Below are 24,815 nucleotides of genomic sequence, written 5' to 3' on the forward strand. Positions count from 1 at the left end.
CCATGACACCACAGCCAGCAGCTGTTCTGACTGATGGTTTCCTCAGTATGCTGCTAACACACATGAGGCCACTATCAATGGTGGAGGATGAAGGAGTGCTATGTGCACTTTAGAAAACAAACTACATTTGACTTTTGCATTCTTCATGTAACAAACTGTAACGAAGTGCATTTCGTTACTTGTACATTTTGCACATGTGGGTAATTATGTTCTTTTGCACAATAACTCGGAAGGTACAGTAATGACGGCACTTGGCACTTTAGTCACGATAGCACTTTATTTGCCAAGTTTGCACAGTACATTTTGCACATTGCGTATTTGCACAGTTCATACAGATATTTACAGTACTCTTTTATTGAATAGTTGAGTTATTTATTAGACCTTGTGACCGCAGGTGATTGCATGTCTTCGGGCAGGTGCGGCACTCGGCAATCGACTCCGCCTGCAAGAGAGTAGAGCGAAGTTGAGCTCCGACGGAAAGACTGTGTGTAATTGAGAGGATAACAGTGTGAAGCATGTGCAGAGTTTATTGGTAAATATGTGTGGTGCAATAGCGGGTGGTATAAGTGTGAATGCTGTACGAGTACGAAGTTGTTTGTGTTAACACTTACCTGTCCGGTCCTGTGTCTGCTCCAGGGTGCGCGGCCAAAAGATTCCCCCGGGGGCACGGGCACCGTGATAAACGTTCCGGGAGAGACCAAGTGGCCGGATAGGAAGGGGGGGGGGGGGGGGGGGGGATTTCAAATGTTTGGTGGTTCTGTTATTTATTGTAAATGTATTTTATAGATTTATTGGCAGGGGCACATCAGGAACAGAAGAGGGGTGAAGCGTTTGTGCTAAAGGTAAAAGGGGAAAGTGTCACTTGGTTGAATAGCCATTTGGGCAGATGTAAATTTACCTCAGTAGTGGAAGAGTCCAGTCATGGTTAATTGGTAGCACAGTATATAAGGCGCCATTTTACCATCTGTCGGTGTTGCTGGTTAAACCTATGACGCTCACCATACTTTCGTCTGTTGCCTGATATCTGAGTGCAGTGAATAAAGAAAATGTAAAATTGGAAAACCTGACCATCTCCTCGACTTTTCTTCGGCATCATCCAGCCGCTCACCGGTCGCCCTTTCACAAGTGGTGTCAGAAGTGGGGGCCCACACCAAAAAAAAAAAAAAACCATGATGACAAGAAAAGGAAAGACGGATGGACAGCAGGAACCAGATGATGGAGCGTGCACATCAGCTGACACAGGTCCTGGGCCAGAGTCTACAGCAGAAGAGAAGCTGGAAGAACTGACAGATCTGCTGAAAAATCTTGTTCGATCTCAGGCTGTAAAAGAACAAAAGATGGAGAAAGAGTCTGCTCGGCAAGAACAGCGATGGAAAAGCATGCAACATCAATTTTCACAAATACAGCAGCAAGTAAACCTGATGGGAGAAGAAAATAGATATGAGTATGGAAACCAAGCTGATGATGATGGTGATGGTGACGACGATTATGACGATGATGATGAAGTGCTAGGTGAGATGACCAGCCAAAATTTCAGGCCAGGGAGAGCATTCCTAGCCCACAGGGAGCCCAAACTGCTTCCGTTGTCCGCAGAGGATGACATTGAACATTTTCTGACTACATTTGAAAGAATGGCCTATGTCTGTCGCTGGCCCAAAGATGGATGGGCCGTGCGCCTTGTTCCCTTACTCACTGGCAAAGCTCGTAGTGCCTATGTTCTGATGGACATTAAAGACTCTGAAAACTACGATAAAGTTAAAGGGGCGATTCTGACAAAATACGAGATAACTCCAGATACCTACCGAAGACGATTCCGGTCCCTGAAGATTGATCCAGGTGAGACCCCACGAGAACTGTATGTTCGGCTGAAAGATTTGTTCTCCAAATGGGTGAAGCCAGAAAAATCAACTGTAAAGGAAATATCAGAGACTATTATCCTGGAACAGTTCCTGAGGATGGTCCATCCAGAGCTGGAGATATGGATAAAAGAACATGACGCCAAGACAGCAGAGGATGCAGCTCGCCTAGCAGAGGTCTTCATGTCGGCCAGAAGAGGGAGCCGGAAGGCCACGTTCGGCTGGGAAAACCACCAGACCTATCCAAGTAAGTCCTATGGGGGTGAACAGGGGTCTGGTCAGCCACAAAGTAGGGGTTTCCCTAGTAGTAGGCAGTTTACTCCTCAAGCCCCAAGCAATGTTAAAAAGCCCCCACCCAGATCTGTCAAACAGGAAGTCAGGTGCTACCACTGTAATGGCTTAGGCCACACTAAACAATTTTGCCCAACCATTAATCACACTAAGCCAGCTCTCCTGTGTTCAGTTCCAAGGCCAGTGAGAGTAGACACTGTGAGTAAGGCAGGCAGAACAGCACCAGTCCTGATAAATGGTCAGCGGGAGATAGCCTTGCTGGATACAGCATGCTATCAGACAGTGGTTGTGTCCAGTTTGGTGCCCAGAGAAAAGTGGAGTGAGGACAGGTCAAGGATAGGATGCATTCATGGAGATGAACATGTTTACCCCACAGCTGAGGTCTATCTGACAGCAGGAGGCCAGACGTTTCTTCTGTCTGTAGCTTTAGCGCCAACACTGCCATATCCAGTTGTTCTAGGCAACGACGTGCCCACTCTCTATGATCTGGTGCAGCAGGCAGATTGTGAGAGGGACATGAGGGCTGATGAGGTTCAGAGGTCACAGGCAGAGTATGAGTCTGACAGGTGTGGAGATGAGGCTGAGAGTTCAGACACAGTCAAACCCTGTAATGTCACCACAAGAGCACAGAGGATAAAGGGAGACCTCAGGGAGTTGCCTTTTTTTGGGGAAGACTGGGAGGCAGGCCAGGTAAAACCATCAAAGCCAAAAGCACAAAGAAGGAGGGAAAAGTTGCTCGGTGCCCCTAGGAAAGAATCTGAAGGCCCAACCGAACCCCCTGGTATGCCAGAATTTGACTTTCCCCCAGATTTAGGGATGTTGCAAAAACAGGACTCCACACTGAAACAGTGGTTCGACAAGGTGACTGAGGTTGAAGGGGTTAAGCAGGGTAACTCAAGCTGGCTACATGAGGCTACCTATGTGATTAAACAGGGACTGCTGTATCAGCGGAAGGGAAAGACTGAGGTTTTAGCACTTCCACAACAGTTCAGGCATAAAGTCATGGAGCTTGGTCATTCTATCCCATGGGCCGGTCACATGGCTTTCCAGAAGACCCTGAATAGAATTGGAGGTCGGTTTGTTTGGCCAGGGATGTATAGCCAAGTTTCCCAGTTCTGCAGTTCTTGTGAAACATGCCAGCTCACCTCGGCTAAAGGAGTAGCACGTGCCCAGCTGCAGTCTTTACCAATCATAGACACCCCTTTTGAGAGAATAGGCATGGACATTGTGGGACCCTTAGAGAGAAGCTCCTCAGGTCATCGCTACATATTAGTCATGTGTGACTATGCAACCCGGTACCCTGAAGCTTTTCCTCTCAAATCCATCAAGGCCAGACAGGTAGCAAACTGCCTCTTACAGTTGTTTTCCAGGGTCGGCATCCCTAAGGAGGTCCTCACAGATTGTGGGACAAATTTTTTGTCAAAACTATTGCGGCAGGTGTATCAAGTGTTAGGAGTGAAGGGCATTAAGACCACCCCTTACCACCCCCAGACGGACGGTCTGGTTGAACGCTACAACCAAACACTGAAAAGCATGCTACGCAAGTTTGTCTCACATACAGGTGCTGATTGGGACCAGTGGCTGCCATACCTGTTGTTTGCCTACCGGGAAGTTCCCCAAGCATCAACAGGATTTTCACCTTTTGAACTGTTGTATGGCCGCCAAGTGAGGGGGCCGTTGGACCTGCTAAAAGACTACTGGGAAAGCCCAAAGCCAGAAAGAGACAATGTGGTGGCATATGTTGTCAAAATGAGAGAGAAACTGGAGGAAATGACAGCACTGGTACAGGAGAACATGAGGTCGGCTCAGCAAAACCAGAAGGCCTGGTATGATCGGAAGGCCAGGGAGAGGGTCTTCAATCCTGGCCAAAAGGTGCTGTTACTGCTGCCAACCAGTGACAGCAAGTTGCTGACAAAATGGCATGGGCCATATGAAGTCTCCAAAAAAGTGGGTAATGTGACTTATGAACTGTATATGCCAGAAAAGCGGAAAAAGTACCAGAACTTCCATGTCAATCTGCTTAAAGAGTTCCAGGTTCGGCCGGAGCCTGTGGTCCAACAGTTGTTTGTGCGGGCTGTTCAGGATGAGGACACAAATGAGAAATTTTTTCCAACAAACACTGCTGCGGCAGAACCCCTTGAGGTTGATGTGTCACATCTGTCTCCCACACAGCAGGCAGAGGTCAAGCCCCTACTTGACCCAGAACTTTTCAAAGAAACACCAGGATTCACCTCTTTGGTCCAGCATAAGATTCGGCTGATGGAAAATGTTCCAGTCCGCCAAAAGAGCTACAGGATCCCTGAGCGATTGATTCCTGTTCTGCAGAAGGAGATCAAGCTGATGTTGGAGCTGGGGATAATCGAGGTCTCCTGCAGTGAGTGGTGTAGTCCTATTGTGCTGGTGCCAAAGAAAGATGGATCTCTTAGATTCTGCATTGACTTCAGATACCTGAATGCAGTTTCCAGTTTTGACCCCTACCCCATGCCCCGAATAGACGATCTGGTGGAGAGAGTGGGCAGAGCTCAGTACATCACAACGCTGGACCTGAGCAAAGGCTACTGGCAGTTAGCCTTGGCACCAGAGGTTAGGGAACTGACTGCTTTCAAGACCCCTTTTGGGATGTATCAGTTCAAGGTCATGCCATTCGGGCTCCAGGGGGCGCCAGCCACATTCCAAAGACTGATGGACCACGTGCTGAGGGATGTTGGTGACTTTTCGGCAGCATATTTGGATGACGTGGTTGTTTTCAGCCAGTCTTGGGAGGAGCACAGGTTCCACCTACAACAAGTTCTACAGAGAATCCAAGCAGCTGGCCTGACAATCAACCCTCACAAGTGTGCTGTGGCCCAAAGAGAAGTAGCGTACCTTGGTTACATCATTGGTTTCGGGAAGATTAAGCCACAACTGGGGAAGGTGGAGGCCATCCATTCTTTCCCAGTCCCCACCACTAAGAGAAAGGTTAAAAGTTTCCTGGGCCTGGTGGGTTGGTACAGGAAGTTTGTGCCTCACTTTGCGGACAGGTCGGTGGCATTGAATGACCTGACCAAAGCCTCAGCACCCAACAAAGTGCGATGGACAGAGGAGTGTGACAGAGCCTTCCAAGACCTCAAAGATGCCGTCTGCACTCAATCGGTGCTCCACAGTCCAGACTTCGACAAGCCATTCACCCTGCAGACAGATGCTTCTGGAGTGGGCCTGGGAGCGGTGCTGCTGCAGGAGGTGGAGGGAGAGAACAGACCTGTGGTGTTCTTGAGTCGGAAACTGCTGGACAGGGAGAGAAGATACTCGACGGTGGAGAAGGAGTGCTTGGCGATGAAGTGGGCAATCGACACCCTCAGATACTATCTGCTGGGAAGACATTTTTTCTTGGAGACTGACCACCGAGCTTTGCAGTGGCTGCATCGCATGAGGGATGCCAACATGCGTATTGCTGGGTGGTACCTGGCCCTGCAGCCGTACGACTTCACTGTTCATTATAGGTCAGGGAAGTCCAATGTGGTGGCAGACTGTCTGTCGAGAATGTCTGAGGACTGAGGTACTGTTCTCCTTCGGGAGAGGGGGGAGGAAATGTAACGAAGTGCATTTCGTTACTTGTACATTTTGCACATGTGGGTAATTATGTTCTTTTGCACAATAACTCGGAAGGTACAGTAATGACGGCACTTGGCACTTTAGTCACGATAGCACTTTATTTGCCAAGTTTGCACAGTACATTTTGCACATTGCGTATTTGCACAGTTCATACAGATATTTACAGTACTCTTTTATTGAATAGTTGAGTTATTTATTAGACCTTGTGACCGCAGGTGATTGCATGTCTTCGGGCAGGTGCGGCACTCGGCAATCGACTCCGCCTGCAAGAGAGTAGAGCGAAGTTGAGCTCCGACGGAAAGACTGTGTGTAATTGAGAGGATAACAGTGTGAAGCATGTGCAGAGTTTATTGGTAAATATGTGTGGTGCAATAGCGGGTGGTATAAGTGTGAATGCTGTACGAGTACGAAGTTGTTTGTGTTAACACTTACCTGTCCGGTCCTGTGTCTGCTCCAGGGTGCGCGGCCAAAAGATTCCCCCGGGGGCACGGGCACCGTGATAAACGTTCCGGGAGAGACCAAGTGGCCGGATAGGAAGGGGGGGGGGGGGGATTTCAAATGTTTGGTGGTTCTGTTATTTATTGTAAATGTATTTTATAGATTTATTGGCAGGGGCACATCAGGAACAGAAGAGGGGTGAAGCGTTTGTGCTAAAGGTAAAAGGGGAAAGTGTCACTTGGTTGAATAGCCATTTGGGCAGATGTAAATTTACCTCAGTAGTGGAAGAGTCCAGTCATGGTTAATTGGTAGCACAGTATATAAGGCGCCATTTTACCATCTGTCGGTGTTGCTGGTTAAACCTATGACGCTCACCATACTTTCGTCTGTTGCCTGATATCTGAGTGCAGTGAATAAAGAAAATGTAAAATTGGAAAACCTGACCATCTCCTCGACTTTTCTTCGGCATCATCCAGCCGCTCACCGGTCGCCCTTTCACACAAACATTTTAGAGGTGTGAATCTTCAGCGGCCTCACGATTCCATTACGATTCAGCTGTGGACGATTCTCGATGCATCTCAGTGTTTGTCATCCTCAATGATCTATATCACTGCACACGGCTACTGTTCATCATTTACATTCCCCTTTTATTCTGAAAGTCCTTCCAATAATCACACTGCAGCAGGCTACAAAATAAAAGCTGTAATGTAGTTTTCACATGGCAGCTTTAAGATCCAACATTTACTGACTCTGCTGCACACACCTCTCTCAGAGTTGACAGCAGCTCCTCAGATCTCGGCTGATTAGCTGCTGTAACAGTTATTATTGATGGCTGCAGACGTTAGCTTGGTTCATTTGTGTTTAGTTCAGACGTTAAAGTCTGGATATTGATCGTGACAACAAGCTATTGTCTCGTTGTCTCAGTTTTAGACTTTTAACCTCCTTTATTATTTTATCAGTCTTAGTTTTAGTGTTTTATCATTTTGTCTTATTTCATTCTCGTGTCTCCTCAGTGAAATACATCAATGTTCGTGTTTCCTCAGCTCCACAATACCTGTTGTTAGTGCCCTGTTTTATTTATTACCATTCATTTATTATTTCACTTACTGTGTTTAAGTAGCTGGATACATTTGTGCTACATTATGATGCATGAAAAGTGCTCTATACATACAGTCTGATTGATTGATTGATTGATTGATATACAGTGTAGGATCGTCTTCATCAGTTTCCTCCTGAGAGTCTCGTTGGTAATCTCATGTATAATCTTATTCTGTAAGAACTTTCCTCTCTCACATATTCTCCACTCAACATGATCTGCAGACGTTTCTCCTGATTAAAACCTGTTCTCACGTCCCTCTGCCACAACACATCAGAGGATTCACCACTGACACAACACTTACTTCATTTATTAAACAGTGAAGCTGTCTGACATTCCTGTGGCCTTCATAATAATCCAGAGATTGATTCTCTATGATTTCTTTACATTGAGAGGATACACAGTTTATCATTTGCAGGTATTTATCTGCAGGATCGTTCCAGAAGGAATCAAACGTTTGTACATAATGTGATAACTTATTTACTTGATGTATTTTGGTCCAGACTTCCTCAGAGTGAACAACAACTGGATTTGTTGTGTCGACTCGTTGAGACAATCGGATTAAATGATGAACACAAATGTTCCTCAGTGTCCATCCAGTCCTCTGTGTCTCCTGTCTCTGCACAATATTTGAGTATTCAAACATTTCGATATCATTCACCTTCTGCAGAACTGGAGCGAGAATATCTTTATACTCTTTATAACATTCAGCAGGGAATATGTAATAACTGGGTGATTTCCTGGTTAATGAGACAGCCTTCCTTATTTCACCCTCAGTTATCAGAGACTCTAGTTTCTCTGCTGTCAGAGTCATTTAGACATGTCAGTGTTAGAAAAGAACATTTCCTGCTCCTTCTGATCAATACTGCTCAGCTGTCCATGATTACAGTTTCTAACAGAACTGCTGAAATACCTTATTAACATCTCTAACAGAGGTAACTCAGGTTTCCCTCTGTTTAATGGCTGGATGGTGTCTGAAAAGTCCTTCTGTTTTACTGCTCTGGCTCATATTTTCACAGTTTTCTCTCCACCATCATCAAAGTTAGTTTTTAATCTTCTTTTTTATTTAATTTAATTTCATGCAGCTGGAATTTCATCTTACAAAGTTCCTGATATTGTGACTCTGAATAATGATAATAATAATTTTCCTTTAATTTAATTTCCTTCACAGGGAAAACACAAACAGTTTTAATTTCTTTTGTGCTTCCAATATTAATTTCAACAACAGATTTTAAATCCTCCCCATCGATGTGTTGAGAGGTTTGTCCTGCAGTAATGAGGTGTTCATTCTCCATCTGGGCCTCCGCCTGTTTCCAGCTCCACCTTTAAACAGAATTCCACTGCTGCATGATCAGTCATGGCAACTGTTCTCCTGTCACAGATAACTACACTATTTATCAGGAATCTGCTATTAAGAACAGGTCAGTTCTGGAATGAGATTTGTGACAGTGATTAAAATAAAAGGTATATTCCGTCTCATGTGGTCAGTGAGCCTCCATATATCTGTTAGTGCCATATCTTCTTTTATCATATGATGCCTCTCTATCTTTGGTCCTCAGGGACTCTTAGACCTTCTTTTATCCAGGATGGGATCCATCACTTCATTAAAATCTCCTGCTAACATTAAATGTCCATCCATGTCTCCCAAGACCTTATTTATACCATGAAACAATGTGGATCCTCTTTGTTGGAGGCACAGATGTTACTTCATGTAACTTTCACTCCCTCTATTAATGTGATGACACAAACCAGCTGCTCTTCTGCATCTTTAACCTGCTTCAGCAACACAAACTGTTTATTCCTTTTAGGGCTGGCCTAAAAATCTAATCTTTATTTTAATCATTTTATTTTTCCTTCTCCAAAACAAACTTCAAATGACAAAGAAAATACTAAAAGCATTGCATTTATTGCAATGCTTTTATTTTAAACAAATGTGCCCTGCCAGTGTAAACAGTGCAGCTTTGAACTCGCCTGAAAAAATACATAAAAGTGCATCTTTTTGAAAGAATGTGTCCCTTTTTGATAAACTGCTTTTGTAAACATATATTTAACATGTCAGACTGCTTGCTATTATAAAAACAGATCAGTTTCCATATTGGTATTAATAAAGTGTGAACATAACTTTTATTAAATACTTTATTTTGCAAAAGGTGCGTTTTGTTTCCCAACAGTATTTTATATCCCTGAAGGTCCGTAAACTAAATGAAACATGATATGATGTAGATGAACAGGACATGAGGTGTGTGCTGGTTGTCTTTTTAACACATCTTTGACCAGGAACACGAGCTGTCTGCTTCCTCTGGCTCGAGGCTCGTTGTGGCTTCGTAGCACAAACCTGAGGTCCAAAGTGTTCAGCGTGTGGATGATGAAGCTCCGGCTCCTCTGTATATACGGGCAGCATGTCTTTAACGATATGCAGCGTGACTGCATCCATAGCAGCTGACCACCGGGACCCTTTCTCCTCATACGGGACACAATGATCAAATGATTGTGTTACTGTTTGCTGCTTTATAGCGGGTGTGTGTGGGCTGCAGGTCTGTACACCTTGTAGTGAACAACAAGTGTCCCTCTGTGATACATGCGTCTGTTTGAGAGGCTGAAATAAATAAATGTGTCGTCTGCTGTCTTTAGTTACAACAGCCTTTAAACCAACTCTGCAGCCGACCGACACTCAAAGTCTCTTATGTACACTTTTCTTTTTTTAGACATCCTGGCTGGCTGCGCGTGATTACCAAACACACATACACACACACATACACACACACACAGATTCAAACGTTAATGTAAATGAAACCTCTGATATTACAATCCTTCTAGCTGACGTCACCCAGGCAGAACAAACGGCCAACATACAGTAGCAGATTAATAAGGACTCCTGGGCAACTAGCAGACAGTGTGCAAGCAAGATGGAGTGACAGCGGGGACGGCCAATCACACAAGAAACAGCAGAGCCAATCGAGGAGCTTGTGGGCGGGTCTAAACTCAGGGAAACAGGCTTCAGCTTGAGCAGCTGTTTTCCGCTTGATCCTAGTGCTTTATGTTTCTGTTTACTACAGCGTAACATTGTTTTTGGACGGTAAAAACTTCAGGGGACTAAAACGGCCTTTTGAAAAAGTGCAGCGTCCACTGTGTCCCCCCCCAAATTACATCCGTGTATTACAGGGTTTGTGGCGTTCTGAACGTGTTGCCAACAGGGACGTTGTACATCAGGGGGGCACACACTGTTTAGCTTGCCAGCTACTTTCAAAATGACCAGTTCAAAATGATCTACCTACATAAAAAATACTAAACATCTATTTATCTATACATACACACACAGAGTATACTTTATATAACACAATGCATAACTGATATATAGAGTGTAATGTAACTCTTGGTATTGCACATAAAAAGTGACAGCAGTAATGCACACAGGTGACAAACAGCCATCAGTACTGCACACAGGTGACAAACAGCCATCAGTACTGCACACAGGTGACAAACAGCCATCAGTACTGCACACAGGTGACAAACAGCCATCAGTACTGCACACAGGTGACAAACAGCCATCAGTACTGCACACAGTTTACACACCAGAGCTGGTGGGTTTCTCACTGAAGTTTTTGAATGACTGAAAAATGAACTCTCCCCACGTGTGTTATTTCATGGGCAGTAATGTTAATAGCTCCTCGTTTGCAGTCATATCTGTAAACACCATGAAAATAAAAACACACAGCTGGGCTGTATCACTGCCATCTGTCGACTCGTCTATCTGCAGTGAGAAACACTCGCAGTCTGCAAACAAAACAAATGGAGCGCCTGTCAGTCAGCACGGAGGGAACAGCACGTCTGTATATAAACACACTTGCTTCGGTGTCGGCCTCAGCTCGCTTTTCGGAGGGAAGTCAGTGTCGTACTTTTTATGAACAGTTCGAAAGTGCCTCTTAATATTCCCCTTCTTTCAGAATAGCGATGGTAGCTAGCGTGTTTGCGAAGGCATGGTGACATGTGACCCGTACAAGAAGATCTCTGACTGGCCGTCCTGTCTGTCAATCAGGAGGCACAGACTCGACCTGTTGTAGAGCGCCCTCTGGTGGACGCCAACACTCATAACATGATTGAAGGGTGTTTTGTTCGTTTTGATTTTATTTTTCAAATATTCATTTACTGGCCATTATGAATGCTGATATCGATAGTTTGGAAAATCCCTAATATCGGCCGATAAATTGGTCGGGCTGTTATCTGTGTATTTAATACACTTCCCTGTCACACTTACCTGCATGTGTTGTTGTACTCATGTCTATTATACTACAAACACTAAAATATATCTGCCTACGATGTTAAGCCCTTCCTGAGTTATGACTTGTTGGATAAATGACACATTTTTAGAGGAAGCATCTGTCCTGCAGTGGTTTGACTTAAAGGCAGGAACACACCAGGCCAACCGTTGGACGTCTGAAGCATTTGGGGAGACTCGGACGAGGTCGGGAACAAATCTGTTCGGTGTGTTCAGCTGCGTTGGAAACTTTTGGGACCACGTCTGTTATGATTGTTTTCATGTTTTGGAGTACTGGCATGAGACTAGCTGTTATTATGTCCGTTCAGGACTAATTAATCTGTGTTCGTTTGGCAATGCCTCGCTGCATGTTTAGTATGCAGCTGTTTTTGTCTGAAATAGTTAAGTCAGTTTTGATCGTAAGTAAAGAGAGTTGTGTGCATAAACCTCTAGTCCAGCGTCTTCAACACTAGAGCCACCTGCTTATTGCATCTCATGCAAGCGCAGAACATACACGCTACTGTGGAGCTGGCAGTGCGTCGAAGCGGTGTGTTCAATGCAACTTCTCTGCCGAACGGGTCAATCAAGAGGCAACAGAGTGGTCAGATAAAGGCAGTTGGCTGTTGGCTTGAGTCTGGGCGGTGTGTGGGGGCCTTAAAACTAGAGCCAATGAAATTGCGGGGCATCATCTCAATATGTGGGACGCGGAACAAAGCGGGACATCTGGTCAGTGTGTAGCAGGCAGCACGTTAGGAGGTGACTTCAAACAGTGATCCGGAACATCACTGATATCTTACGCACATTTTTACAGTGCATGAAATTTTCACATTTACATGGCGACAGGTGTGATGTATGATTTGACTTGAAAGACTGAGGACGATAATCAAGCCCAGATCTCACTGATGGCCGTGGTGTTTGACAGGTTATACGCATCTATCTAATGTAAAAGCAACACTTCTTAAATACAGAAGGCTTTGAATTAATTAGAATCGAGTATTCTACCGATTATCCCATCGATTAATCGAGTAATCTAATAAAAAAATAATTTTGCATTATTAAACAATAACACCAAATAAAACATAACGAAAATGACAGCCTGTTAAATAGACCAAGCTACTTGCTTTTATTCCTGAAAAAAAAAAACATACAGGTATGTATTCCAACTATTCCTAACACCGGGAGTAAAGGTGGGTGTGTTTGATTGTGTGTGTGAGGGAGAGTGAGACAGACGAGATGTATGTGTGTGTGTGTGTGTGTGTACTCTCTTGCACTTTAACACGAAGTAGTTCCCACATCTTAACATGATATCTGGTCATACTGACATCAGGCTACAGCCTCTACAAATACCATATGCTCTAACTAGCGATGCTAGGCTACGTGAAGTTAGCTAACATCAGTGTTTACGTTAGCTTGTGTCGGCGACGCTTGGTGAGCTGGTGTTAACAGCTGGATGCTTTCAGTTCAGATGAATCATTGTTGACGTGCTGTTGTTGGACTCCAGTTCTGCTTTGCAGTAGACACGCTGCACTTTGTTATCTTCTTGGCTAACTGAATGACTGACTGAAAGCAGTCTCTGTGTCCGCAAACAGAGTCCGTGTGGAAACATGATCCTTGAGCTAAGCAGACCACATCACGCGGATGATAGGAATTAAAAGAAGCCTCGAGGCAGAGATTTTGCCTCGATCATTTTTTGTAATCGAATTATTCGAGTAATCATTGCAGCTCTAAATTATTCACTTTTAGTTTTCAATTAATTTTTGTAACATTAACCCCTAAAATGAGTGTAGCATCTTTAAAGTCCTGTCCTGTGGTCATCAGGTTTGAAAACAGATTTAATAAATATAATTACTTTGGAGTTATAAGAAGGTTTATATTTCTCTTCTCATGGAGCTAGGCTAGCACTGTCCCCTTGCTTCCAGTCTTTGTGCTAAGCTAGGCTACACATGTCCTGGACCTGAGTCAGTACGAATCAATCCCAGGGAAGAGGGCAAAAGTACATTTCACAAAATGATAAACAGTTCATTAACATGCAGAGATCTGTTTAAACTGCAACAGGTCTACACTTGCACAATGTATCATAACAGTGTATCTGCTTTACAAACTGCACGTCATTCTGCTTCATGTTCCACCTGTACAGTATACATCTAGAGTTATTTCAGCGATTTTTATCCGTAGCTTCATGAAAATACTTTACTTTTTACGGTTTGCTTTGTATGTATTGTCAATATTTTACTGTTCATTAAAACAGTTAAAAACACTGTACATAAAACAGTAAACTAGTAACATAATAATAATGCCAGGACCAAAGGTTTCCCAGCAGAACGTTGCATTGAGAGATGATCATTGTTATTCACTTCACTTGTCAGTGGTTTTAATGTTCTGGCCAGTCAGTGTAAACATGTCGAGATGGGACCAAAAGCAAAAGGATACGCAGATCATAAAGTGCATACATGTCATACTACATTGTGCAAGTGGAGAATTATTACTAAGACGCAATTGTGGAGAACAATACATAAACATCTCCATTTTATGGTCAACAAGTATTTATGTTGTTGGCAAATGAAAAAGGTGTCCTACATGTCTGATTGTTTACATAATGCTCAAATCCACAATTAACCAAAACAAGAATATGTTTCCAGCTATTCCTCCTCTATCACATTAGCCCCTTTTAGATAGAAAAGGTGACACATTTGCAGCAAGCTAAGGCTGCAATGTGCCGCCCTGTCTTTCTAAAAGGAGGTGTAATATTCCTTGTTTTCTAAAAAGCTGCCACTTGGCCGCCACTGGGGTAGGCGTAAACATGTGACGTGACGTGAAGCACGAAGCAAGTTGAATTTGTCTTCAAGATAAGAGCTTTACATTTCACCCCATTGGAGTTCAGAGCTGGGTTCTTAGTGGGGAGCTTTTAATTTGAAAGTAGGGACCGTTAGTAGCTCACCACTACAACAACAAGCGGACAACGAAGACATCTGCAGAGACCGAGGAGACGCTAGCATCTCCCGGATCTCAGCGGCTGTCCAGTTGCTTATCTTGACGTCCGCGGATGAAGTGACGGACTGACTGCTGTGATCAGCTGTTTCCTGGTTTAAAACTCGCCGGCTGTGGGTCGCACAACAGTGCAGGTCATCGACAACTCCGCCCATCTCACGCAGAGGCCGGCACACCGACGGCTCAGATTTACGTAGCAATGGAGGTGGCAATAAATTTACCATCTGAGGGTATCTGAGGCATCATATTGCCGGACCAAAACAGACCCCGATTTTACCGCCTTCTGTCGAAATCCGCGGACCTAGCCTCAAAAAGGACAGCCAAATTGGCAGCTTGCTGCCCAGTATAAAAATGGCTACTGACTGTCTGTGGCTGCAGCAGGACTCTTCATACCTGAGAGTGTCCAGTCTGCAGCCTGGATCCTCCAGTCGAGCAGACAGCTGCTTCACTCCTGAGTCTCCTGGATGATTGTAGCTCAAGTCCAGCTCTCTCAGATGGGAGGGGTTGGAGTCCAGAGCAGAGGCCAGAGAAGTACAGCCTTCCTCTGTGATCACACAGCCTGACAGCCTGCAGACACACAAAACAACACACATCACAGATCAGCTGAGGGACCTGATGAATCAGTGCACCAGAGTGTAACTGATCTGATGGAAATGCCCTTAGTTTCCTAAATATTTGTTCATGAGCCAACATATTGTACAGATTAAAATGATGACCTGATGATGGAGCTAGAAGAAAAGTCAGAGGATCACCAAAGTAATGTCAATTCATCCTGAGGGGAGCATGAATGTCTGAACCAAACCTCATGACAATCCATACAGTGGTTGTTGAGCTTAGTACATCGGGACCAAAGTGCAGAACAGACTGACTGACCCACATTTTATATAAACTGCATTCATGCTTCCATCAGGATGAAACGTAATTATTTTGTGGATCTTCTGACATGTGATATATATTTTTTTCATTGATTTTGTTTAACCTGTCTGGTTTAGACCTGCTCAAATTGTACAGTAACATGATATAACGAAATAAAGTAATGAATCCTGACCTGAGAGTTTCAAGGACACAGTGTGGACTCTTCAGTTCAGCAGAAAGTCGCTTCACTCCTGAATCCTGCAGGTTGTTGTTACTCAGGTCCAGCTCTCTCAGATGGGAGGGGTTGGAGTCCAGAGCTGAGGCCAGAGAAGTACAGCCTTCCTCTGTGATCAGACAGCCCGACAGCCTGCAGACATACAAAACAACACACATCAGCTGAGGGACCTGATGATTCAGTGCACAAGAGTATAACTGATCTGACGGAAATGCCATTAGTTTTCCAAATATTTGTTCACAACTGACATATTGTACAGATTAAAATGATGACCTGATGATGGAGCTAGAAGAAAAGTCAGAGGATCACCAATGTTATGACAGTTCATCCTGAGGGGAGCATGAATGTCTGAACCAAACCTCATGACAATTCATACAGTGGTTGTTGAGATTAGGACATCGGGACCAAAGTGCAGAATAGACTGACTGACCCACATTTTATATAAACTGCATTCATGCTTCCATCAGGAATGAAATGTAATTATTTTGTGGATCTTCTGACATGTGATATATTTTTTTTTCATTGATTTTGTTTAACCTGTCTGATTTAGACCTGCTCAGATTGTACAGTAACATGAAATAATGAAATAAAGTAATGAATCCTGACCTGAGAGTTTCAAGGACACAGTGTGGACTCTTCAGTTCAGCAGAAAGTCGCTTCACTCCTGAATCCTGCAGGTTGTTGTTACTCAGGTCCAGCTCTCTCAGATGGGAGGGGTTGGAGTCCAGAGCTGAGGCCAGAGAAGTACAGCCTTCCTCTGTGATCACACAGCCCGACAGCCTGCGGACACACAAAACAACACACTTCACACATCAGCTGAGGGACCTGATGATTCAGTGCACAAGAGTATAACTGATCTGATGGAAATGCCATTAGTTTTCCAAATATTTGTTCACGAACTGACATATTGTACAGATTAAAATGATGACCTGATGATGGAGCTAGAAGAAAAGTCAGAGGATCACCAAAGTAATGACAGTTCATCCTGAGGGGAGCATGAATGTCTGAACCAAACCTCATGACAATCCATACAGTGGTTGTTGAGATTAGGACATCGGGACCAAAGTGCAGAATAGACTGACTTACCCACATTTTATATAAACTGCATTCATGCTTCCATCAGGATGAAATGTAATTATTTTGTGGATCTTCTGACATGTGATATATTTTTTTTTTATTGATTTTGTTTAACCTGTCTGGTTTAGACCTGCTCAGATTGTACAGTAACATGAAATAATGAAATAAAGTAATGAATCCTGACCTGAGAGTTTCAAGGACACAGTGTGGACTCTTCAGTTCAGCAGAAAGTCGCTTCACTCCTGAATCCTGCAGGTTGTTGTTACTCAGGTCCAGCTCTCTCAGATGGGAGGGGTTGGAGTCCAGAGCTGAGGCCAGAGAAGTACAGCCTTCCTCTGTGATCACACAGCCCGACAGCCTGCGGACACACAAAACAACACACATCACACATCAGCTGAGGGTCCTGATATTCAGTACACAGGAGTGTAACTGATCTGATGGAAATGCCATTAGTTTTCCAAATATTTGTTCATGAGCCAACATACTGTACAGATTAAAATGATGACCTGATGATGGAGCTAGAAGAAAAGTCAGAGGATCACCAAAGTAATGACAGTTCATCCTGAGGGGAGCATGAATGTCTGAACCAAACCTCATGACAATCCATCCAGTGGTCGTTGAGATTAGTAAATCGGGACCAATCAGGATTCATGCTTCCATCAGGATGAAATGTAATTATTTTGTGGATCTTCTGACATGTGATATATATTTTTTTTCATTGATTTTGTTTAACCTGTCTGGTTTAGACCTGCTCAAATTGTACAGTTACATGAAATAATGAAATAAAATCATGAATCTTGACCTGAGGGTGTCAAGGACACATTGTGGACTCTCCAGTCCAACCGACAGAAGCTTCACTCCTGAATCCTGCAGGTTGTTGTTATTCAGGTCTAGTTCTCTCAGACTGGAGGACTGGGAGCTGAGAACTGAGGACAGAATTTCACAGCTTGTCTTTGACAGTTCACAGCCACTTATTCTGGAGAGAAAAAAAGAAGACAGAGGAGGATTATTTATATAGAACAGCTCACAGACATGACAGCAAATGGCCCAGAGGTTGAACTTAAACCCTGGGAAGCTGCTGAGGACAAAGATTCTGTACATGGGGCACATGCTCTACCAACTGAGCTACAGGAGCACCCCAGAGGGTCCGACTTTTAAGATTGTTAGTTACCAATTCACAATAGGCCTAATAAACTTGAAAGGAGCAGAACTGTGAATAAAGTTAACATTCTAAACTATTTATTCACCTGTATCTAATGCTTGCGCAAACAAAAACATATATATGTGTCAAACACATAATGAATGAGATCAAATAAATGCAGTTTTCACAGAGAGACAGAGCGGTCAGGTCACTCAGTGTCTCCTGAAGCTGTGAGTTTTGTGTATGTCACAAACTATGCTGGAATGTGGTTCAATGCTTCTTAGTGTCTAAATACTTTTGGCACATGAGCTCTGTAAGTCCTACAAGCAAGAGGGTTTTAGCTGTGAATCAATGAAATGATTAACTCAATCACGATGTGTGTCTAAGTGTGACGCTGTCCATCGCACTGAAATGGAGTAGAGATAGACTGATAGACAGACAGATGGAACATGTCACTTCACAGGGTTTCGTGGCCTGCTGCTTTTTGTGGTTGTAAATAAAACACTGGGCCTACATCCCATTTCTCTGCACCATTGTAGCAGTCCACAGGAAGGACCCACTGGAGTAGGACTGTCTCTATGCTCAAGACCTCCTGATTTACAAATCAAGCACTGGATACCAACAAGCTCCTCATGTGGCTCAAACATGTACTGCAGATAGAAATCTTAAAATAAAGACTATGAAAGAAAGTCTGCTAATTTATGTGGCGACCCAAATCAAATCCTCTGACCCAGTCTCTGGGAATGACTGGTATATATGATCTCTTGACTGACTGAATCAAGAATAAACATCCAGGTATCAAAGTCATATGATATCAAACATAAATGAGGTTCTTCATCCTCATTGTTCATGTTGTACAGGAGCTGAAATAATGAAAATTACATTTACATAAAATAAAATAAGTTTGATAGCAACATTTTTTTTAGCAAATGTAATTTTCTTTTATACAAATATATAAATGATTTCATAACAAACAGTGATCTGACCTCAAACTTTCCAGATTGCAGTGTGGACTCTCCAGTCCAGGTAACAGTAGTTTCACTCCTGAATCCTGCAGGTTGTTGCTACTCAGGTCCAGCTCTCTCAGACTAGAGGACTGGGAGCTGAGAACTGAGGACAGAGCTTCACAGCTTCTCTCTGAGAGGTTACAGCCACTCAGTCTGGATAAAGAATAATGAGCAGACAAAGAAAATAATAATTCTATTTGGGTCAATAACAGCACATTTACTACATCCTGAAGAAACTTCTCCACACTTACAAGGCTTTTTTGGAGGCTTTGACCACTGGCAGCAGCTTCAGAAGGGCCTCCTCTGAAGCAGAGTATTTCTTCAGGTCAAACACATCCAGATCTTTTTCTGATGACAGTAAGATGAAGACCAGAGCTGACCACTGTGCAGGAGACAGTTTCTCTGTGGAAAGACGCCCTGAACTCAGGTACTGTTGGATCTCCTCCACTAGAGAACGATCGTTCAGTTCATTCAGACAGTGGAACAGATTGATGCTTCTCTCTGGAGACAGATTCTCTTCAAACTTCTTCTTGATGTACTTGACTGTTTCCTGATTGGTCTGTGAGATACTTCCCGTCTGTGTCAGTAGACCTCGGAGGAGAGATTGTTTGATCTGTGAGATAATTCCTGTCTGTGTCTGCAGACCTCGCAGGAGAGTCTGATTGGTCTGCAGTGAAAGACCCAGGAGGAAGCGGAGGAACAAGTCCAGGTGTCCATTTGGACTCTGTAAGGCCTGGTCCACAGCAGTCTGGTAGAGACGTGTCTCTGTAGATTGATGGTCTGCTGTTTTTTCCTCTACCAGCAGATTGACCCCAGAGTTTAAGAATGTCAGATGAACATGAAGAGCAGCCAGAAACTCCTGAACACTCAGATGGATGAAGCAGAACACCTTGTCCTGGTACAGTCCACTCTCCTCTTTAAAGATCTGTGTGAACACTCCTGAGTATACTGAGGCTGCTCTAATATCGATGCCACACTCTGTCAGGTCTGATTCATAGAAGATCAGGTTTCCTTTCTGCAGCTGATCAAAAGCCAGTTTTCCCAGAGACTCAATCATCTTCCTGCTCTCTGGAGTCCAGTGTGGATCTGTTTCAGCTCCTCCATCATACTTGACCTTCTTTACTTTGGACTGAACCACCAGGAAGTGGATGTACATCTCAGTCAGGGTCTTGGGCAGCTCTCCTCCCTCTCTGGTCTTCAACACATCCTCCAGAACTGTAGCAGTGATCCAGCAGAAGACTGGGATGTGGCATATGATGTGGAGGCTTCGTGATGTCTTGATGTGGGAGATGATTCTGCTGGCCTGCTCCTCAACTCTGAATCTCTTCCTGAAGTACTCCTCCTTCTGTGGGTCAGTGAACCCTCTGACCTCTGTCACCATGTCAACACACCCAGGAGGGATCTGATTGGCTGCTGCAGGTCGTGTTGTTATCCAGAGGCGAGCAGAGGGAAGCAGTTTCCCCCTGATGAGGTTTGTCAGCAGCACATCCACTGAGGTGGACTCTCTAACATCAGTCAGGATCTCAGTGCTGTGGAAGTCCAGAAGAAGTCGACACTCATCCAGACCGTCAAAGATGAACACAACCTGGAACTCTTCAAAGCTGCAGATTTCTTTGGTTTCAGTGAAGAAGTGATGAACAAGTTCCATCAAGCTGAACTTTTTGTCTTTCAGCACATTCAGCTCTCTGAAAGTGAATGGAAATGTGAACTGTATGTCCTGGTTGGCTTTGTCTTCAGCCCAGTCCAGAGTGAACTTCTGTGTTAAGACTGTTTTCCCGATGCCAGCCACTCCCTTTGTCATCACTGTTCTGATTGGTTCATCTCTTCCAGGTGAGAGTTTAAAGATGTCTTCTTGTCTGACTGTTGTTTCTTGTCTGTCTGGTTTCCTGGATGCTGTTTCAATCTGTCTGACCTCATGTTCATCATTGACCTCTGCAGTCCCTCCCTCTGTGATGTAGAGCTCTGTGTAGATCTGATTCAGAAGGGTTTGTTTTCCTGCTTTAGCGATCCCCTCAAACACACACTGGAACTTCTTATGAAGGTTAGATTTAAGTTTACGCTGACAAACTGCTGCAAGATGTACTAAATGAACACACAACAAAAAAGATCATTAACTTATTTTTAAAGACAATAACACAATTTCCTTCCCCTAAAGATTGCATATATGAACAGATTCATCATCATCAGGCTTCAGTAAACGTCTCATTGATCCATCGTGTTAAATCTTTAGAGAAATCCTCTTACTGCTCTGCAGACAGTCAGCCAGCTCCTCCTGCTTCATTCTCCTCAGGAAGTGAAGTGTGATCTTCAGAAATGCCTCTCTGCTGCTCCTCCTCTGCTCTTCATCCTCACCATCCAACACCTCCTCATGCTCCCTCTGACTCTCGCATTCTGGGTAATCTGAACTCAGAACCTTCTGGACCTTCTTCAGCTCGTTCTTCACAAAAGTGACAATGTTCTCCTCCAGCAGCTGAAACAGAAGATCATGTGAATGACAACATTTAATTTTCATAAGGCCCCTGGCCCAGATAGGATCATGCCGCGCATTCTTAAAGTATGTGCTGATCAGCTGTGTGGGGTGTTACATTATATGTATACCTTGTCTCTGTCTGTGTCCAAAATCCCAGCAATCTGGAAAACATCTTGTATTGTGCCAGTGCCAAAAAAACCTAATGCTAAGGCATTAAAGGACCTCAGACCTATTGCATTAACATCACATGTTATGAAATGTTTTGAGAGGACTGTGCTGGGACACCTAAGGGCACAGTGCCTTTCAGGACCCACTTCAGTTTGCGTATGGGGGGGCGTAGGTACAGATGATGCACTACTTTACTTGTTGCACAGGGTGCACAGTCATCTAGAGCTGACTGCTGCATCTGTGAGAATAATGTTTTTTGATTTTTCAAGTGCTTTTAATACTTCACAGCCAAACATTTTAGCTAAAAAGCTTTTTGGTTTTAATCTTCATAAATCTACTGTTGCATGGATCACAGACTACCTCACAAGCAGACCTCAATATGTGAGGGTTCATGACACCAAGTCTGAGATTATCACCACTAATATAGGGGCACCACAGGGTGCAGTTTTATCTCCCTTTTTATTTACACATTATACTTCTGACTGCAGACATAGCAGTGCCTCTTGTCACTTAAAAATTTTTTTTCTGATGACTCTGCATTAGTAGGCTACATAACCAACAACGACCATGCAGTGTATCAGAATGAGGTGGATAGCTTTGTCAGTTGGTGTGATGATGCCCATCTCATTCTAAACATAGACAAATCAAAGGAGTTAATATTTGATTTTAAAAGGAAAAAAATTGAGGTAGCCCCTGTTCTTATTAGAGGTCAGCCAGTAGAGGTAGTTCCTTCATACAGATACCTTGGTGTTCACTTAGATAATAAACTAGACTGGAAGGAGAACAGCAGAGTTACCTTCAAGAAGGCCCAGTCTAGACTGTTTTTTCTTAGGAAACTGAGTAGGCCTATTATAAACATATTTTATTATGGGAAACTGGAAAGTGTCCTTTTTTATGCTGTTGTGTGTTGGGGCAGTTGCATAACAGTTGAGGACAGGATCAGGTTTAACAAGATGATAAGGAAAGCAGGCTCAATCATTGGTTCATGGCCAAATTCTGTGGAGGAAATATTAGAGAAGAGGGTAATGAGGAAGATGAGGAGTGTGTTGTCAAGGGATGACCACCCCTTGTACAACATCTTCAATAAGAGTGGCAGGAGCCAAAGGCGCCTCCTACCCAGATGCTCCACTGAGAGATTTAGGAGGTCCTTTGTTCCCACAGCAATCAGACTCTTTAACAAGAGCCGTTGATATGTTGTAACTTATGCTGTTGTTGTGAATTATGCCCTTGTTTATGATTTATGATGTTGGTTGTTGTAATTTATGCTGGTGATATTGCTGTGATTGTTGTGTCCTTCCAGTGCCTATGTATGGTGCAAACCTATTATTTGTTGTTGTAGTGTGTGGTGTACTGTGCCTTCAGTATCAACTGTCTGTTGATGTATGTTGTTGTGTGTGTGGTGGCTTGGTGGCAAATGAATTTCCCCTTGGGGATTATTAAAGTGTAATCAATCAATCAATCAATCAATCAATAACATCATGGAGCCAAATATCAGATCCATGTTGGACAGATTCACCACTGGTCTGTAAAGTGCAGCATGGAGATTATTGTGAACAGACTGGATGTAAAAGTAGTTGTTGTTCATGTACAGACCATAAATATGGAGTCCAGGTGTGTCTGATGCTGCTGGACAGACGGACCTCTGGGAACCTCTGAGCTCTCCTGGTCGACTCTGTGGAGGAATCATGAAGAATCAGTCACATTGTGTCTGTCCACTCAGAGACAAACACAAGCTGAAGGTCCTTTGAGTTAAAGTGTTGATGACATCATTGAATCAGATGGTTTCCTCTGACATCACAGTGTTGGTCGTACTGCTGATCCCACTGTGAATCAACAGTCAGTCAGTTTACTGGGTTGGTTCAGCAGCTTGTCTGGTTTAGTCCCTCCAGCTCTTATTGACCCGTTTAATACTGTGGACAGCAACACACTGCTAACACAAGCTAGCTGGATGCTAACTGTCCAGTGCAAACTGGTGAAGAGTCTCAATAAACATGTATTAAATTGAAATTCCAACATGTGAGAATTAAACTATGATTCATTCTGTCTTTTAGTTTTCATTTATATTATTTCTGCAATAAATTTGAATCTGACACCAAAAAACTAAAATACCAGTTTGTTTTCCTACAAACTTGTTTTTGATATTTAATTTGTCTGATTTGTGACCTGAAAGTCTTTATTGACTTTTTTGTGTTTTGCTTTTGGGTGATTAACGACACATCGGCCTAAATATAAAGATAATAATGAATTCATCATTTGTAAATATAAGCTATATTCATGTAGACGTGACTTGTAATACTTAACGTCTGAGTTTCAAAGTGCTCCACGTAACTTTAAATGTGTTTGTAACACTTTATTATTTGTTGGATATTTAATAAATATTGTAAAACAGTAAAGTGTTCTGCCTTCAGTTCATATCTTTGTCTCAGGTGTTTGAACTATATTTAAGACATCAGAAAATAAGTTGTTTGTTTTTATATATTTTATATCTAATGTGCTGATATATCAGTCATCAGAGTTTTTACTCTTCATATGGGTTTGGGTACCGGCCCCATGAGGTCCGGATGGGTCGGGCCCTTGTAATGTCAGATATAACACACAGCCCTTCCTCTCCTCAGCAGCAGGGTCAGATTTCAGCAGGAGGTGAGTCACTGCTGTTTGTCCACAGGAGGAACACTGTCCTGTCAGAGTTGTTTAGGGACGGACATGAAGAAATGTGAACCTGTCCTTTAATACTAATCCTGCTCTGACCTCCATCATCACTCTGAGAACATGAAGACCATCAGGACAACTGGTCAGACTGGATTTAATGAGGACAGACATCAACAGAGAGCAACAGGACAACAACTTACTGTCTGTCTGACACAAGTGCTTGTTTGAAATCAATGATCGCATCCTTTGACTGATCACTCTTGAAGGACACACAGCTGGGCTCAGGTCCAGGTCCAGGTCCAGGTCCAGGCCCAGGTTCAGGTTCAGGTCCAGGTCCTGGTCCAGGTCCAGTAGAGGCTGGTCTCCTGTTGGACAGAGAAGAAGACCACCAGAGATGTTAATTCACTTTCTAGTCTTCAGACACAGAAGCTTCTGTCCATAAAATAGTGGAAAACATCAGGAATAAACCTTCAGAGAATATTGGACCAAACTAATTCAATAAAGTGAAATGAAGAGTTGAAGACTGGTTCTATTGGGCAGCTTTCTAAAGTGAGAAGATACATTTAAGTGAAGAAGAACGAAGCTGAAAATAAACATCAGGTTTCAAAAAACATCTTTCTCCACAGTTAAAACATGAATCAGTCACATATTAATGTTATTAACAGCTCACCTCTTTACAGCAGGAGCTGGTTGTTCTT

The 24,815-nt window shown here is 43.5% G+C and overlaps 1 protein-coding gene and 1 long non-coding RNA gene across 2 annotated transcripts in view; both read right to left on the reverse strand.

Moving 5' to 3' along the window:
* Positions 1–258: 258 nt before the first annotated feature.
* Positions 259–718, reverse strand: LOC115576720 (uncharacterized). Its single transcript, XR_003982927.1, has 2 exons — positions 612–718; positions 259–442 (listed from the first exon to the last, which is right to left on the reverse strand). It is a non-coding gene; the product is annotated as an uncharacterized LOC115576720 (long non-coding RNA).
* A 14,204-nt stretch (positions 719–14,922) lies between these two features.
* Positions 14,923–24,815, reverse strand: part of LOC115576539 (ribonuclease inhibitor-like) — a gene marked incomplete at its 3' end in the record, with an annotated part of 88,944 nt that continues 79,051 nt past the window's right edge. The window contains exons 5-9 of the mRNA XM_030409069.1: positions 18,810–18,983; positions 16,867–17,040; positions 16,244–16,385; positions 15,587–15,694; positions 14,923–15,075 (exon numbers count right to left, since the gene is read on the reverse strand). Coding sequence (XP_030264929.1) covers positions 14,923–15,075; positions 15,587–15,694; positions 16,244–16,385; positions 16,867–17,040; positions 18,810–18,983 — 751 coding nt within the window. The remainder of the gene's footprint in view (positions 15,076–15,586; positions 15,695–16,243; positions 16,386–16,866; positions 17,041–18,809; positions 18,984–24,815) is intronic.

The sequence above is a fragment of the Sparus aurata genome, chromosome 24 (assembly GCF_900880675.1).
Source record: "Sparus aurata chromosome 24, fSpaAur1.1, whole genome shotgun sequence".
NCBI classification, from domain to species: domain Eukaryota; kingdom Metazoa; phylum Chordata; class Actinopteri; order Spariformes; family Sparidae; genus Sparus; species Sparus aurata.